Consider the following 16,236-nt stretch of genomic DNA (forward strand, 5'->3'; position numbering starts at 1 on the left):
CTGTTCTTCAACACATGCTTGGAAACCCAGTTTGCCTTGCAAACCTACTGAGATGCGTGCACAAACCCTCCTGAAAGGCTTTACCTGTGTATTTGGCAATGTTATCCAGCAGAAGGGGGTACTTAGTCAACCTCTGCATCTCTTTAGGAATGATATCCTTCAGCTGCAAACGGCGACAGAGTGGATTGCTCTCAGCATCCTAAAATTAAACAGCACAATAACTACATTTGTCATTTTTATTAAGACCATAATTACCTGAACATGTAACATCTATTCATCACATAAAAGTCTATTGCTTCACTTTCCAGTAATTAAGTACAAGACAAGAAATGCCAAGATCTATCATTCAGACAACACATTCCCTCTCCATTTGCAATCACATATAGGAAAGGCTCATCACCAAACCAGCAGCTTCCTCCCCTCATTACTTCAGAGACCTGGCTCCATCTCCAATCAATCTGTCACTGCCATACAAGACATTAGTTTAGGCTTTAGAGCTATAGCATGATCACTGTACATTTTCCAATAAAACTTCAAGCCTTGTATCACCAGAGTTCTTCCCAGCTTGTGGTAATGAAGATAATGTTCTCCCCTTCAAATGCCACATGTATTCAAGCCCCTTTCCTGGCAGGCAGAATGGGTGTAGATCATGTCTTCTGTCCATGACATGCATCAAAATTGGACTGCTAGAATAAGCAGTTTTCCCCACAGAAGTGGGAAACAGCCACCTCAACTGAGATGCCATCTCCTGCCTGGGACACCCTGTGCTTTCCTGCATTCTATCAGGACATTCTGTGTTCTGCAGGATGAAAGGCTCCTCCCTCCCTCCAGAAACAATTAGCAGAGATAAATACAGCCCTGGAAATGATCCCAATCTGAAGACAACGTTAGACGTGATGTCATTAATTATAATAACCACATCTACAACCATTCATTATGTTTCACTGGCCACCAGCCACATCCTCAGGCAGCTCAAACCCTGGCCTGAAATTCACCTGCACAAAAGTCTGGAAGCGGGAATCCTTCTTCTGCCTGGATTTGATGACCTCTAGAGCAAAGGGCTGGTTACTGCAGAACGTGGCAGTTGCATGCTTCAGCTTCTCCTCTGCTGGTCCACTAAACTGTGTCAGAGAGCCAAAAAAACCAAATTCAGACTCAAAGATCTGTGTCACTTCCAACAGACACACAGCCACGTAGCAGAACTGGTCTCACCAAGGAAGGAAGAAATTACTGGCAAAAGATGTGAAGGAATTTCCATCCTGTTTTGAAAGCCTTATCTTCTCAGTCTACTGAGGAACCTCTCTCTGCTCTACAGGACTCCTCTCTCCAACCCTAGCACATCCAATCCTTTCCATAAATGCATTGCTGATTCAGAGGGAGAATACAGACCCATGTCTCCACTGTCAGCAAGAAGGAGAGCAGAAAAAACTGTATTCACATGAATGAGAGGGGATTATTTACCAGGCTGGTGGTCAGCAAAGATCAAAGGTCACCTTATTTCTCAGGGACAGCCATGCTTAAAATCCAGAATATAACATAACAGCTTTTTTTTTCCTAAACAAAAGTACTACAAAAACACTGTCAGGGGAAATGAGAGCCATGAGCAGGGTTGAGAAATATGCAACAGATGACAGATGGTTAATCTGTTATGCAGCTCTTCCCATTCCTGCTACCCAGACTGTGATGAAGCATAGTAACTTCTGAAAATACTCTGGAGAATGGGATCTGGTGGGCTCTTTTGTTTTATCCAGAACACTAAGCAAGGGGATATAACTATTAGCTTAAGGCCAAGCTTGCTCTAGCAAGTACTGTTCTGCTTTTTCATAATTCACAGGAGAACTGGAAGGGTTAGATGTGTTTCTTTAGTATCTCATCTAAATTTGCTTCCCTTTTGTCTGGAACACTAGCCAAGCAGTTGAGGTACATAGAAAAACAAAACCAACCAAAAAAAACAGCACCACAAGAGACTTCTGCATGAAGAGATGAAAACAGTAAGCAGATCTATCTTCAATCCTAAATTAAGTAAGCTTGAAAACAGACAACAAAATGAGAGATTCTTGAGAGAGAATTTATTAGAGAATCTACATCACTCCTGCTCCTGTAATGTGGATCTTAGAAAGGAAGCCTGCAACAGTGCTATAAATTTGAACAGGTAAATTCTTGGACTGGAAGCCAGTATTTTAAACTATCTTTTAATTGCAGCACAGGAAACACCAGGCTTGTATTTCAGTGCTACTTGAAATAAATTGTGCTATGATGTTTTTCAAAATCATACTCTCATTTTTATTTCTCCAAAACTACCTTTCTACTCTACCCACACATCAAAAGGAAATTATTTTTCTCTCCCTTGTATTATTCTTATCTCTAGGCAAATGAAAATCCTGAGAGTTCTTCCTGCTTTCCTTCAGCCATCCCTCTCTATCTCTGTGCTGGCTCCATAGAAATGTCAGATCTAAGACCTTCAGTTCCTATTAGCTGAGAACTACCTTCACTAACCCTTGGCTCTGTTTGTCATTCTTTGAAACATTATTTGCAGGTACAAGAAAATAAAACAGGATTTTACCCAGGAAAGCAAGTCTTCCCCAATTTCACCAATAACAGAAGTCTCGTTCCTTTTTCGGACAGCTTTCATCTGGTCATTCAGTGCAACTTAATTAAAAAGAAAAGAAAGTGTTATGAATACTGCTCAGATCACTTAATTTTCAGCATTTATAATAAAAGCTATTCTAGGAAAACATTAGATTTGCCATAATTTCAACTAAGTTTAAAAAAAAAGTGCCTATCAACATAATAAATTCAACAGAATATCTAAGAAAATGCTACATAACTCCTTTGTACTGATCTCTCACCTGACTTCAAATGACCTCTAAGACCTCTTCCAGTCTTAGCTTTTGTGAAGCTCAATGTCACTGCCCTTTTAAAAACATCAGAATAATGTAGAACACAGTTCAAACCACCTGAATAAAACGATGCAATTGAGTATTCATCTGAGATTGTTTCTGAACAGTCCTCTAAACAATTAGAAAGGGCTGTCCTTCAAAACCACCTGCAAGACATCAATCTTTTCAGATTTGTTTTCATATGTTCTTCACCAAGAGCTGCATCATTTTGAACACTGACCCATTAAGAGCATTCATCAAAGTACTGCTCCTTTTATCAAAAAATGAATCAGCACAAGAGTGGCTGTGTACACAGGTAAGAAAAAAGCAAGTATCTGAAAGACTGGACAAGTGCATTTGTTACCAAAATATCTTTGGAAAAAAACCTGTGTGCACAAGGAAGAACAGCTGCAGCTTTTTTCATCTGAAGTGTTCTAAGAGGTTGCCTCTTGCTTCGGGGTCACGTGCTTGAATTTTTCAGATGTTTGCATCCAGGATTCCCATTGAAATCCCAAAGCTGAAAGGCACCTCAGCTGCTCTTACCATGAAGCCCAAGGATATCCTCCAGATTTGAAAAGATTTTCCTTTTGTCACTGGAGTTGAGGATCCCCTCCCGGGTGACACGTTGGTAGAACACGTTGTGCAGAACCTTCAGCGTGCGGACGTGAGCTCGCTCAGTGTAAAACAGCTCTGAAGAGAGAGAGGAAAACAGGACTGTAACTACTCACAGAGATATGGCAACAGGGATCCAAGTGGAAGTCAGAATTGAGCTTAGAAAAGTCTTCCTCACCAATTCTTCCCTTGTCTTTCCCTCACCAACTCTTCCCTTCTCTTTCCCTCACCAACTCTTCCCTTGTCTTTCCCTCACCAACTCTTCCCTTGTCTTTCCCTCACCAACTCTTCCCTTGTCTTTCCCTCACCAACTCTTCCCTTGTCTTTCCCTCACCAACTCTTCCCTTCTCTTTCCCTCACCAACTCTTCCCTTCTCTTTCCCTCACCAACTCCTCCCTTCTCTTTCCCTCACCAACTCTTCCCTTCTCTTTCCCTCACCAACTCTTCCCTTCTCTTTCCCTCACCAACTCTTCCCTTCTCTTTCCCTCACCAACACCAGCACTCCAGCCTGCTCCAGAATGGAGCAACCTCGTGCTAGATGAGCTAGGAAAAAACCAAAAAAATCTCACCATTAATCACTTCTTGGCGTTTGATTTCATAGGGTTTCAGCCCCATCAAGACTTCTCGGCTCACGAGTTGCTGCCAGTTGGGAGGGTCCATGTCCATGTCAAAGTCATACAGCTCATCTTCACTTTGTACATCTGCAAAACCAACACTGTCCATCCTAACACGAAGAAAAATATCTGTCAGATACTCCCCATTTTAGGCATGGTTGTAAAGAATAAAGAAGAGAAAATTGTAAGTATATACATATATATATATAGCAGTTGTAAAGCATTATGAATATGCTCTCCATAATTGCTTAAGGCTGTTAAGATGTCTGAACCTATAAGCACATTTCCTAATTTTGCCCCTTACAGAGCAACAAAAAGTAAATATCTGTTCTTAGAGTATTTCCATAGCCCTGCTTTGTACAATACAGATAAAATAATTGGCAGGCAAATATAAAGTGAATGAAAAGGCAGGTTACAATTTCTTTCCTCCACTTATCTGCGGGTACAGAGTGAAGAGCAACAGAGAGTTAAAAAGAAAATGTGGAAATCTCAACTCCCTAACCCATCAATTCAAATCAGCAGATACAGCAATCACCATACTTCACTCGTAGATCAAAGGCCTTATCTGCATATGATTCACTCCACCTGTCCTATATATGGATGCTAGTTTCTCAGTTTGTATGTGTGTTATTGAAGAAAAGATCAGGCAGACAATTGCACTGGCTCAGAACAATGAACACTGCTGCATTCTACTTTGTAATCTATCAAAATCTCCACAAATTCAGGGAAGTTCAAACACTCATAATCATACTCACTTGCGAAAAGGCTTTGGTGTTCCCATGTCAACCATTCTGCAAAGAAGGAAAGGAATTATAAAGGAAGCTTATGCAAGAATTTCACCCCCCCCTCAGACATTTAGCACAACTTCAGAGTAAAGGCTAACATCCTAACTCCAACATTTTGTCCATTTGTCAGCCTCCCCCCTCCTGACAGAGTTTTCCAGTCCTACTGTAGCAGCAGACACACTATTTCCTACTTCTACCAATACTGTTTAGTACAAATCATGTCACTAACAGTTTTATGGACTAAGCTTCAACAGCCATTGTCACATTAGCTCTCTTCCAAGGCTCAAGCAAACAGGACATTGTAATTACCTCTCTGATTCTCCGTCCTCCTCCTGCAAGTTTTCCAAAGGAGATGGGAATTCAAAGGTGTTATTAGGTGTGCGGGGTGTGCCATCAATACACTCATTAGCAGGTGGAGCCTCTCCAGTCTGCTTCAAACCTAAGCAGAGAATAAATGCAAAATGTCAAGAACCATACACCAAATGTGAACAAGTTTAAAAGCCTCTTCATAGCCTCTTGATGCACAGCCTCATTTCAGCTACGAACCAGAGGAACTGATTTCCTAGGTTGCTAAGAAAAATCCCAGTGACAAATGTTTCCAGGTGACACTGAACTGTGCTTACAAAAGCAGCCACCCAAGACCTGAGGTTTTTTTCCTCCCCTATTCAATGATCCAATGCCAGGGGGGTAGAACCCACGTAACAGCAATTTCTGGCTGTGACAAGATTCCATAATTTCAACCAGACACTAAGCCAGAGAAGATGACTAAGGCAATGAAGATCACTGACACCTAATGACACAAAACCATTTCCTGATTTGTCAGGTTTGTTGCATCAGAACCGTGTTTGGCATATCCCATTCTGCAATCACTCCTCTTTCATCCTACCTGTTTCACTGTCCTTGCTTCCCTCAGGAGAGGAAAAGGGCCCCACTGCCAAAGGAGACATTGGGTTGGCAGCTGGGTAGGGGGCATCTGTTCCCTCACTGGAGGACCCACTCTGGCGACTCTTGCTGGAATCTGGTGGCTCTGGGCTCACAGAAGATGCTGTGGGTAAGTGCTTTGGGTGGCGGGGCTTCTGCATTTCCATGGCTCTGCCAACTAAAGAAACACAGAGCCATTACATAGCTGAAAGAGCTTTTACCTGTTTTCATTGATGATGCCTGATGTCTTCAAAAACAGGTATGAAAACCACAAAAGTTTACTAAGCTTTGTAAATATTTCCTTGTCTGACATACTTGCACTGCTATCATGGCGACTTGGTCTCCTTGGTGGGCCCAGAATATTAGGAAAGCCTCTTCTCTTGCCTTTCTCCTCTCCTTCCTTCTCTTTCTTGATACTTTGCTGCAGTTAATATACAAAAAGAAAAGCCAAGCAGACAGATCACTCATTTCTTCAAATGCAGCTATTTCCTGAGATATTGGCTAACTCTTAAAAAATGCATGAGTTTGGTACAAGAGGATTAACAAGAGAGCTAAGAAGTTACTGAGGTCAGCACCCCAAAGCATCAGAGGCAAAAAGCCTCATACAAACTATGACAGGGTTAGCAGCAGGGAGCCACAGCAGCTTAAGAGGTGCATCTGTTCCCAGCAAAAACTCACACACCCTGTTTTTAACTTAGCAGGAGCTAGAAACTACCCTCCTCCCCAGGGTAGGAGATCAATTCACAGCAATCAGTAGCACCTTGTTTCTTTAAGGTATATCTTGTGACTCCAAACCTCAACTATCAGGCTGTAATCTGTGAGAAATACAATTTCTTTTACCAAACCAGAAAGGCTGTGAATGCCTGATCTAACCTTTCACACTGTCAGAGCAGAGTTGCTGGTAATAGTCCTAACATTTCAAAGGAAGCTGGAATGCTGATGAAAATAAGTAGCTCCTCTGACCAGATACACCCCCATGCTGTGGGAGATAACTAAACACACCCACAGAGATGGGAGTATATCATGAAAATATTCATTATATAACTGGAAAGTGTGGGTGGCAGGAAGAGTAGTTCTCAGGCATCATGAAGTAGGAGTTTTTGGGCAAGTTTCTCAAGAAAAAAACCCAAAGCATACAGGTCAACAGCCTGATGAGCCTTAGAGATCCTCAAGCAATTCAGGGTTTTATTGTATGAACCACTTCTCACCTCAAGTTTTAATAAAGCTAGAACTGTGAAAAACAAGAAGTTAGAATTCAGGCATAAAGATAAAGGAAGAAAGAAGGCAGCTCATTTCTAATTCACATGTCTGAAAACACAACTTCAGCCATTAAGTTTCATGTGCAGGTCAGTAACCCCAGACACTCTTCATGCAGCAAGAGTGTAAAACCTCACCAACTTCTCATGTTTCATGCAAAAATGGATTTTGAATTCTAGTGAAGCACTTATGCTGGGCAGCTTTATACAAAAGCATTCCAGCCACAAGACTCCTACCTTGATCTTTGGCAAGAAACCAATACGGCCACGCTTCTGTTCCAGGTTCCGAGGTTCTTTAACTTTGACTCCCAGGTGTTTCATGTAGGTAAGGATCACATACTGCATTGTGGAACTGCCAGGAATACCCAAAAAAGAAGATGGAGCATAAGGAGAAATGTATTGGGGAATAATATATTTTGTGAAGAAAATTTCAAAAAGGTCAAAAGCAAAATGAGAAAGTAAAATAAACCATCTTTAAATGACTAAACAAAATAAATAAATAAGGTGGACCAGATTGAAACAGCTACAAAAAGAACCCACAAAAGAATCAAACTCTCAGCCACAGTAGTTTTTTCAGATCTGAAGCAACTAACTACAGAGTAAGAAGAGCCTAAGAGCAAGAGGCTGATGCCCTGAATTTGAATTAATTATGTCAGGGAACTTGGAAAACGAGAGCTTGTGGCTACAGCCAGCAGAGGGCTGTCTTGTTCTGCTCGGCTGAAGAGACACAGCAGTGGGGTTCTGCCTTTACAAAATAAGCTTACACAGCTGCCATTACCTCTTGTCTTCTTCCAAAGGCTGGGATGTCATCCTAAAAGCAAAAAGGAATTTTTAAACGAAAGTTCTAAAAAATAAAGAAAGAAAACTAACACCCAGTCACAGCCCCCCAGAGCATGTCCTCAGAATGTAAGAAAGTTCAGGGGGAAGCAGGGGCAGTACACAAAAATGAAGGCTCAGCTGAGAAAGTTGGATTCAGGTCACCTTAAAAGAAAAGAAGTGTTCTGAAGCTCTAGTTTCTACAACCCCAAACCAGGGTTCTAATCTAATAATGCACAAGCTGACAATGGAAGCATCACTTCTGCTACTTGAACAGTGGCCTCCTTGTAAATATCTATGGACTTCAGCTAAGTTTTGGCTATCATCACTCAACACACCAGGACAGAAAACATGGGAAGCTGTGTAAATGTGGTGATGGCAAATTCCTTCCAATTCCTTTCTCCTTCTCAGGGTCAGGAGAGACTCTTTTTTTAATTTGAGAATTAAATTTACTGTTACTCACAAGACTTCCTCAATTTTAGCAATGATCTGCTCTGCACATGCTCTTTCCTTCTCCACTGCATTACGGTCCCGAACTCTCTCTGCATCCAGCTTGGTCAGTTCTCCTTCAGCCAGGGTCAATCCCATACTACGTTTCTGCCTGGAAAATGGGAAGAGAGAAAAAAATAAAAATCACCTGAAACTGAACAATGCAACAAGGAAAAGCAACCTCTTGACATTCAGAATGTCAAAGAGGTTTCATTATTGGTTTCTTTATGAGAATGGGGAAGTCGGGACATTTCACTGGGGGACATTTGCACTCACTGGGGGACACAGCTAAAATAGCCAGCAGAGGAATAAAGTTGGATGATATTTATGGAAAGAGACAGCCACTGCAGAGGTTGATAAAAGTAGCTACTCTTTTTTTCCAGCATCCCAGGCTGTATGTTTGAAGCACGCACTTGAATTGAGACATTTATGAACACTTGACTTGGTGTAACGTCTCATGTTGAGACAGAGCTTTTATGATTCCACATGAAAGGGCATATTAATTATCAAATTCAACTATATGCCCATGACAGCTTTCTAAAGTAGATTATTCCATGCCAAAAGGGAATAGAGAAGGAAAAAAGCAGAAGGAAAAAAAAAGATATAAGCTGATTATAAACACAATTAGTAAGGATTTATATAACACCACCTAAGTAACAATATTCTGAAATTGCTTCAAATAGCTTCAAGGAATGAAGAATTAAAGCTCTAAAATTGATCTCCCAACTGATCACTTGAAACAGTGTCAAAAAACATTCAAGGATTGGTTATTGCATGATCCTGAAGTCCCTCTCCTGTGGTATCTTCCTGTTCAGTCTAGGATCTGTCAGATATTGTATCCCTATATAGTTTGGACTTCCCTGATACTGGACATGTTGACTGTGGGAGGTTGTGAATTAAATGAAAACTACACAGACAACTGGTGTTACCTGAAATCTTCCAGATTCTTTTGAACTTCTGGACAGACTTTATCTTGCATAGTTTGTATAAACTGGCGATGGAGCTCCTCAGGAAGGAGTTCTGGCCTTCTTCTGTCTGTAAGTCAGAAGAGAAAAAGCTCATAGATTATTCTTTTGAGAACATTCCTCTCCAACTTAGAATAAATTAGCTCACACACATCACAACCCATCCAATAGCACCCTTTTGCCTTTCACTTGAAGACAATATGAACTTCAGTGAGTCATGTGTAAGAAGCTTTGGCCATATCCAAAAACACCCTACCTAGTTCTAAGGAGATTTCATCTGGAACTGGAACTTTAAGATTCTGCAAAAGGAAAAAAAAAAAGGTTGGAAGAACATATACAACAAACACCATCCCAATAAAACACACAGTACAAAATATATAAGAAAATACCCTCAAAAGCTAAAATCATACAACCTGAACAGCTGATGGTATTAAGGGGGAGACTCCCATCCTGAATATACATTATATTACACAAGGATTATTCCATCTAACCATGTGGTACCAAGCCTCTGCTACACTGCCTGGTGGTCCAGCTCATGACAGAAAAGAAGTTTCTTGGGCTTTCCAACAGACATGTAAAACCTTCCCAACCCTTGCAACAGCCACATTAATATATGCAGCAATTATCAACTAAAAGACAGTAAGAGCTTGAGCTTGCTTACATACCACAAAATTATTTCTCCTATCAAGACAACACATTCCCCTTGATTTACTGACTTCCCAGGCACCATTCATTTTGCCATATTCACTGGTAACGTTTACACAAAAATCCTTTTTATTTTGGAGGACTTAAATAACTCCTTAGTTCTCTTCCAGTTCAGAAGAGAGGAGAAAGGTAAAAGTCAGCTTGCTAGGTATGCTTGGAAGTGAGAGAAATTATTGGAACTCACTGCAGCTCGGTCCAAGAAGAACTGGTAAAACTCAAGGAATACACGACGAGTCTCTTTGGAGTTGGTCTGCTTGTACAAGTCTGTGTAAAGGTAGCACAGCTGTGGGAAACAGGAGGGAAGGAATTAAGTGGTATCATGAGAATTCTTCTAACAGCCCAAACTCCCAAGTTTTTTTTCAAACATTTTAAGGAATTCAGCAATGATGAACTGAAACTGTTCCCAGCTATCTTATGCCATCTTCCTTGCTCAGGTAACCTCAGCTGGGCTGCTTGGTAATCAGCAGAGAAGGGAAAGGAAGCAGGGATGGGAAAAGAGAAACCAGACATTCTCTGTAGACAGCTAATCCTACTACCTTAAGGTGGAATGAAGTGTTTTCAAGAGCTAAATACTTATTTGTAAACAGCTAAATTTAAGGGAGACAGTTCTCATTTATCTGAAACTGCACAGGATCAGCATTTCTCTCCTTGCTGAACCAGCCATGCCACTGCCAATGCTACAACAAGAACAAGAAGATCCTGATACACTGTGGTTAAAGCTACCCAAACAATTTGAGAACATCTTACCAATGCTGCAGGGTCAAACTGTGACACCACATGATGCAGCAGAACAGCCAGGTGAGCTGGGCGAGATTTCAGGAGCTCAATGTTTTGGAAGCAGCTGCATTGTCCATTGATCTGTAAACACACATGGAAATTCTTTTACCTCTTCAAGAAAGCAACTGTGAGAAAACCCAAGAAAATTTGCTCCAATAGCTGAGCCTCCTCATTTATTTAATTAAAATAAAACCATGATCGATTTCAGAACTCCTGCAATACCATTCTAACATCCCAGAAGAGCTGACAACAGGAACAGTTCTTTTAAACACTCTCCTGAACACAGAGTACAATATAATGAAATACAATTCAGAGAAAAGGACAGCTAAAATAACTCAGAATAAACGTCAAAAGCTACAGCAGTTACAGTGCTGTGACAATAAGGCAGAACTTAGTAGAAACTAAGTAAGCAAAACAAGATTAAATAAGGCAAATCAATTTCTAGGAAGCTTGAAGTTATGAGAATAAAGAGTAAAAGAAAGAATAAAAGATGGCATATTGCCATCAACTCCCCAAATATTTTTATACTGTAAGATCAGCCATAAGAATCACATTGTCTTGTTCTTAATTCACCACAAAAGAACTGCTCAAGATAAACAAGTCATGGAGAACTCATACATTAGGCTCAGATAAGGAGAAGTCATTCCCACCTGCTCCTGTTCAGTGTCAAAGTCATCATCCTCTGCTCCAATTATCTGAGGCCCCACTCGAGATAAGGGACTTCCAATACTAGACTGGGAATCCTGGGGTGAGTCAGGAATGAAAGAACAGAAGGGAAAAGAAGGAAGACACAGACAATGTTATTACTTGGCACAGTAAACCTTCTTTACCAAGTTAGAGATGTTACTATCATTTGCATTCTCCTTCTCAAAACTCCATGGAAATCCATGTGTCTTTACACAACCTTGTCACAACCCAAGTTAGGAGTTGTGAGATCCCCTTACAAATGCTTCCCCCACACTGCAAGCATTCAGAACTTGCACCATCTACAGACACAAGTACACTAAGCTCACATGTGGCATATGACAAATGCCATCTGGGTACAGGTAGAGAAATATGATTTTGGAAAGTTAAACAGATGAGAGGAAAAGTACTTCAGAAGTCATCCTAAGGAAGACAGCAGTATGTTCAGATAGGTCTGCACTATCTTCTTCCACTTTTACCTACTCTCAAGGCCATCCCTGAAAATGCCAGCCTTGTAATGATGAAATATCCTAAAGAAAAGACTGTTTCATTTACTGCTCTACTCAGGGAATAAAATATGTACCACTGCTCTACCCATTTTAGGTCCAATTGTTTTGCTGCTGAGTATGTACTTCTCACCTCTAAGTAGGTGATTGCATTTTACTTTCTAAAGCAAAGTTCATGCATGTTCCATCTGAAAAATGGGGGAAAATAGCAAGGTTTTAATCAGCTGTTGCAACACTTCAAGATTTATACTCACAGTATCTTGAACTTCAGTCTTTTCTGGGCTATCATCTGGATAAATCCTGTCCTTCAAGCCACTGCGAGGACTCTGGGAAAGAAGGAAGTTCAGTTCTGGTCAGTACCAGCAAATTAGGAAAATGATAACTGCACAGTAAGGTTTTCAGCCACAATAGCCAAAACTTCTCCTTTCTCACAGACTGGACTGTTAAGCTGAGGTATGAACAACCAGACTAAAATGTTTGACTTACATGCACAGTTTTAAATAAAGATTACAAAAAAAAAAAAACAAAACAAAAAACCAGCCAAAAGCAGAAGCAGTTTCAGAGTGAGTAACAGCAGTGCTGCAAAAACCTACTTCTGCATCTCTCTTTGCTCTCTCCATTTCTTTTGACCATTTATATAGTACCTATGTTGCTAGGTCTCTAAACTTGCTTAGCTTCCAATGCCTGTAATGTATGTTCACGTTTTAGAAGTATATCTGACCTTCCTTCTTTTCACCTCAAAGTGCTGCTGCAAATTTTGCTCCCACATCCTTAAATTAATCAACAATCTCAGGCTGAAACCCATGTGGAGAGTCCCATTTCCTCTGCACTAATCAGTCAGTCACTCAGTGAAGGATTAGGTGCTAGGGCACTCCAACAGGGAGACCACATGGGTGCACAGATTGTAACTAACTCAACAGACTAACAGACTTTACCACTGGCAGTAACTGAAGCTTATTCAGGACCACTTTGATGGCATCCATCCATCCATTTCATTTCATCCATCCACTGAGTCACAGCTACTACAACTGGAACATTACAATACTCAGTTGGCATCTCAGAGCTCTGAGGAAGATGCTGGCATCCATCTTCCTTTGTCTGCTTACAGAGACTGTGCTAGGAAAATATAATTTTGGATAAAAACCCAAAACCCACACTATTTCTTTCCCAGTCCTTCATGGAAGTCCACTAAAGTATCCTTTCTCAGAAAATATTTTTAGTGTGTACTGAGAAGCCTGTTCTAGTCATACCCAGCACTACAGAGACAGAGTGACTGCACCCTTATGATACACAGGATGACACAAAAACTCCACACAAGAAAATCAGATCCAAAAGGAACAGAATCAAAGCCATGGACCTGTTCAAGACTCACATCAGCAATGTCACTGTTTGGTCGGGAGGGGCTGTCACCACTGTAATCCAGTTTGCTGACACAATCCCCACTCTCTGCCTCCACTTCACTGATCTGCAGTGATTCTGTTGCAGACCTGGAGGACAAGACTCCATCCTAAAAAGATACAAAGTGCATTGGCAGGCAGCACAGAGGAAGCAGGGTATTTCAAGGGACAGTCCTTCAGGATTAGCTGTTTCAAAACCCAGATACTCCATATGACTTATAAAAATTTCTTCATGTATCTAGGAAAAAAAAATCTAAGAAAATCTATAAAAAAACAGACTAAGTTTTCAGGACTTACAATACTACAGGTAGAAGGAAAAGGATAAAAAAAATACCACTTTGTTTGTTTCAAAAGTATAACCAAAGCTGTTTTAAGCTTCCAGTTACTCATTCTCCACAGTAAAAATTACTTCACAGATTTCTTTTAAGTTGTATTAACAAACAGATAAATAAACACATCATAGTTTTACCTTGCTGTTTTAAAACCAGCTTTTCACAGATGATTTGAAAGTCCACCCTGAAGTTTACTTCATTGTTGACACAGCAGTGAATTAATTACTTGACAGTCCCTGCAAGCCTAATTACAAGTCTCAACTCTAGAGGGTGCAGTTTGCCCACAGAAGAGAAGAGCAGGGAACTCCTTGCCCGGAATACCATCATCCCTCAAGAATTTTCAGCAGGAACATAGCAGGGAGAAAGCCTGACACATTCTGTTACCTGAGCAGAGCCTGTGGCTTTGGACAACTGCTCCTGCAGCTGAGGAATGTGCTTCTTTGTTTCCTGGATCTCTTTGAGCAGCCGTGGGGTGGGTGATCGACTGTATTCCTCTTGCAGAGCCTGGAAAATCATTTGGAGCTTTCACTCAGCATCTGCTCAACACCAAAGCTTAGAAATATAACCTACTACTAATCTGCACTCCATTTACACCCTTTAAATAAGAAATAAGTAACACAACTGCACACCTACCAAGCAGACACTAGAGAATGTCCATTTTATATAGTTCTCTCTTCCCAGTGCCATATGAAAATAACTGCATTCTAGAGATTTACTGATGGATATGAACATTTCCTCACTTAAAAAAGCTCCCACACATTTCTTCTTACTCTGTCAAGGATTAAAGACTCAAGAGCTGATCAGCAAAGAGTGGCTGGTGTTAGGCCAGTATATAAAAAAGTTAAGCTGAAACACAAGCTAGGAAAAGGAATGCTGAAGACACTACTGAGACTCAACAATCAATCTTTGTATTTCCTCCACCCTTCTAAAACTCATGCAAACCCAGTACCTGCAGTCGTTCCTGCTCCTTCTGCAGCATCTTTCTCAGAATCTCCACCTTTTGGTTGTGGACAATATTATTCTCCTCCTAGAAAATATGAAGAGATTAGAAGCTGGGAAGAAAAATAAGGAAAATGAATAGGCTCACCTTTTGTCTGTTTCCTAAACACGGGTTCTGAAAAGCCCTGTGAGAAGCAATTCATGCTTTTGAATCTACCCTTTGCAGTCTTTCCTACTTTAGAATACATCTATCAACAGCTAAAAATATAGACTGACCAAAAGTTTTACTCAGTTGCTTTCCCTGCCTTTCTTTGCCCCATGTCAGCACACCTCTAACTTTTAAATAAAAATTACAGCAGTTTATCTGCAGTATAGCTCAGAGAGTACCTGTGGATAAGCCCTCAACTGTTGAGGGCTCAATATTTTTAGTTCCAAAATGTTTTTTCCCACATGAATAAATGGCCAACTCCATGGCAAAAAGAATGTTCCAATTCCCATTTCTGAGTTGTTGTGGAAGAAGTGCAAAACAACTCCAGAAAAAAAAAATACATGACTGCACTTCTGCCACTGGTTGTGGAAAGAGCATTTTAAACCTTACCCCCATAAGCACTGGGCTGGTAATCCTTTCTGCATTTCCTGATGTGCCAGGTGAATGGGGAGATGTCATGATGGGAGACATATGCCCAAAAGCTGCCAGATCCACCTCAGAATCAGCCAATGGAATCTGGGGCGACCCTGGTGGGCGCCCCTGAACAGTGAGAGCTACATAGGAACCCGCTGCAGGGAGAAGAAGAACAAGTCCCATTTCAGACACATTTGCAGATTTCTACGGTTTTTTAATGGTTTTTTTCTATGCCATTTCACCCTAAAGACACCAATATTTTACAAGGATCATGCAGTAATCTCCATTAAAGGTGCCTGAAGAGCTTTGGTATTTCGGGTGGAATCAAAAGATGGGAAGATGAGCAAGCAAGGCTTGATGGAACTTGAAGCACCAAGCTAAGGGACACACTCTGCATGTATCAATTGAACTCCAAGGTGTCTAAATTACCCCAGATTCACTCCACTGTTCCATACACAGCCTTTATCCCTCAGCATGGGGCATTGGTAGACATCATCTTTGTCACTTCATGGCTAACTCAGTCACTGGTCCTTTAACATTCTGCCTTTCATACTTTAAAGTAGCACAGAGATAAAAATAGTAACCTGGCTTTACTTACACTTGATCAGCTTTACCACCTCCAAATGGTTTGAGTGTGTTACAAGAGTGCCATTCACCTGGGAAGAAAGTTAACAGTGTTTAGTTACTCATCTCCAACCAAAGGTACCCACACACTCCACAGGCAGACATTCAGAAGTACAGAAAAATACCAAAGAAAACCAAGTAACCAAACAAAAGAAAAGTAAGCCACCTCTGACCAGGCAGAAAAAAAATTAGCTATTTCAATTCATTCATTTGAAGCCCTAGCCCTATCTGTGTCAGTAGCTGGTGTAGCACAAGCATCAAACTATTGTAGCAATAGTTTAGATAGTCTTTTTAGTTATTGACTTGAATTCTT

General features: G+C 40.8%; 1 protein-coding gene across 3 annotated transcripts in view; it reads right to left on the reverse strand.

The window, feature by feature from the left end:
* ARHGEF12 (Rho guanine nucleotide exchange factor 12) overlaps positions 1 to 16,236 on the reverse strand; it is a 70,825-nt gene that overhangs the window by 16,608 nt on the left and 37,981 nt on the right. For all 3 annotated transcript variants that reach the window (XM_030464729.1, XM_030464728.1, XM_030464727.1), the window contains 23 exons: positions 15,898 to 15,955; positions 15,276 to 15,454; positions 14,688 to 14,765; positions 14,123 to 14,242; positions 13,382 to 13,516; positions 12,264 to 12,335; positions 11,470 to 11,562; positions 10,790 to 10,900; positions 10,227 to 10,325; positions 9,594 to 9,636; positions 9,302 to 9,407; positions 8,347 to 8,484; positions 7,846 to 7,878; positions 7,305 to 7,419; positions 6,127 to 6,232; positions 5,777 to 5,989; positions 5,200 to 5,329; positions 4,861 to 4,896; positions 4,061 to 4,215; positions 3,423 to 3,569; positions 2,564 to 2,649; positions 996 to 1,121; positions 85 to 199 (listed from right to left, as the gene is read on the reverse strand). In XM_030464729.1, coding sequence (XP_030320589.1) covers positions 85 to 199; positions 996 to 1,121; positions 2,564 to 2,649; positions 3,423 to 3,569; positions 4,061 to 4,215; positions 4,861 to 4,896; positions 5,200 to 5,329; positions 5,777 to 5,989; positions 6,127 to 6,232; positions 7,305 to 7,419; positions 7,846 to 7,878; positions 8,347 to 8,484; positions 9,302 to 9,407; positions 9,594 to 9,636; positions 10,227 to 10,325; positions 10,790 to 10,900; positions 11,470 to 11,562; positions 12,264 to 12,335; positions 13,382 to 13,516; positions 14,123 to 14,242; positions 14,688 to 14,765; positions 15,276 to 15,454; positions 15,898 to 15,955 — 2,494 coding nt within the window. The remainder of the gene's footprint in view (positions 1 to 84; positions 200 to 995; positions 1,122 to 2,563; positions 2,650 to 3,422; positions 3,570 to 4,060; positions 4,216 to 4,860; positions 4,897 to 5,199; positions 5,330 to 5,776; positions 5,990 to 6,126; positions 6,233 to 7,304; positions 7,420 to 7,845; positions 7,879 to 8,346; positions 8,485 to 9,301; positions 9,408 to 9,593; positions 9,637 to 10,226; positions 10,326 to 10,789; positions 10,901 to 11,469; positions 11,563 to 12,263; positions 12,336 to 13,381; positions 13,517 to 14,122; positions 14,243 to 14,687; positions 14,766 to 15,275; positions 15,455 to 15,897; positions 15,956 to 16,236) is intronic.

The sequence above is a fragment of the Calypte anna genome, chromosome 24, assembly GCF_003957555.1.
Source record: "Calypte anna isolate BGI_N300 chromosome 24, bCalAnn1_v1.p, whole genome shotgun sequence".
Taxonomy (NCBI): Eukaryota; Metazoa; Chordata; class Aves; order Apodiformes; family Trochilidae; genus Calypte; species Calypte anna.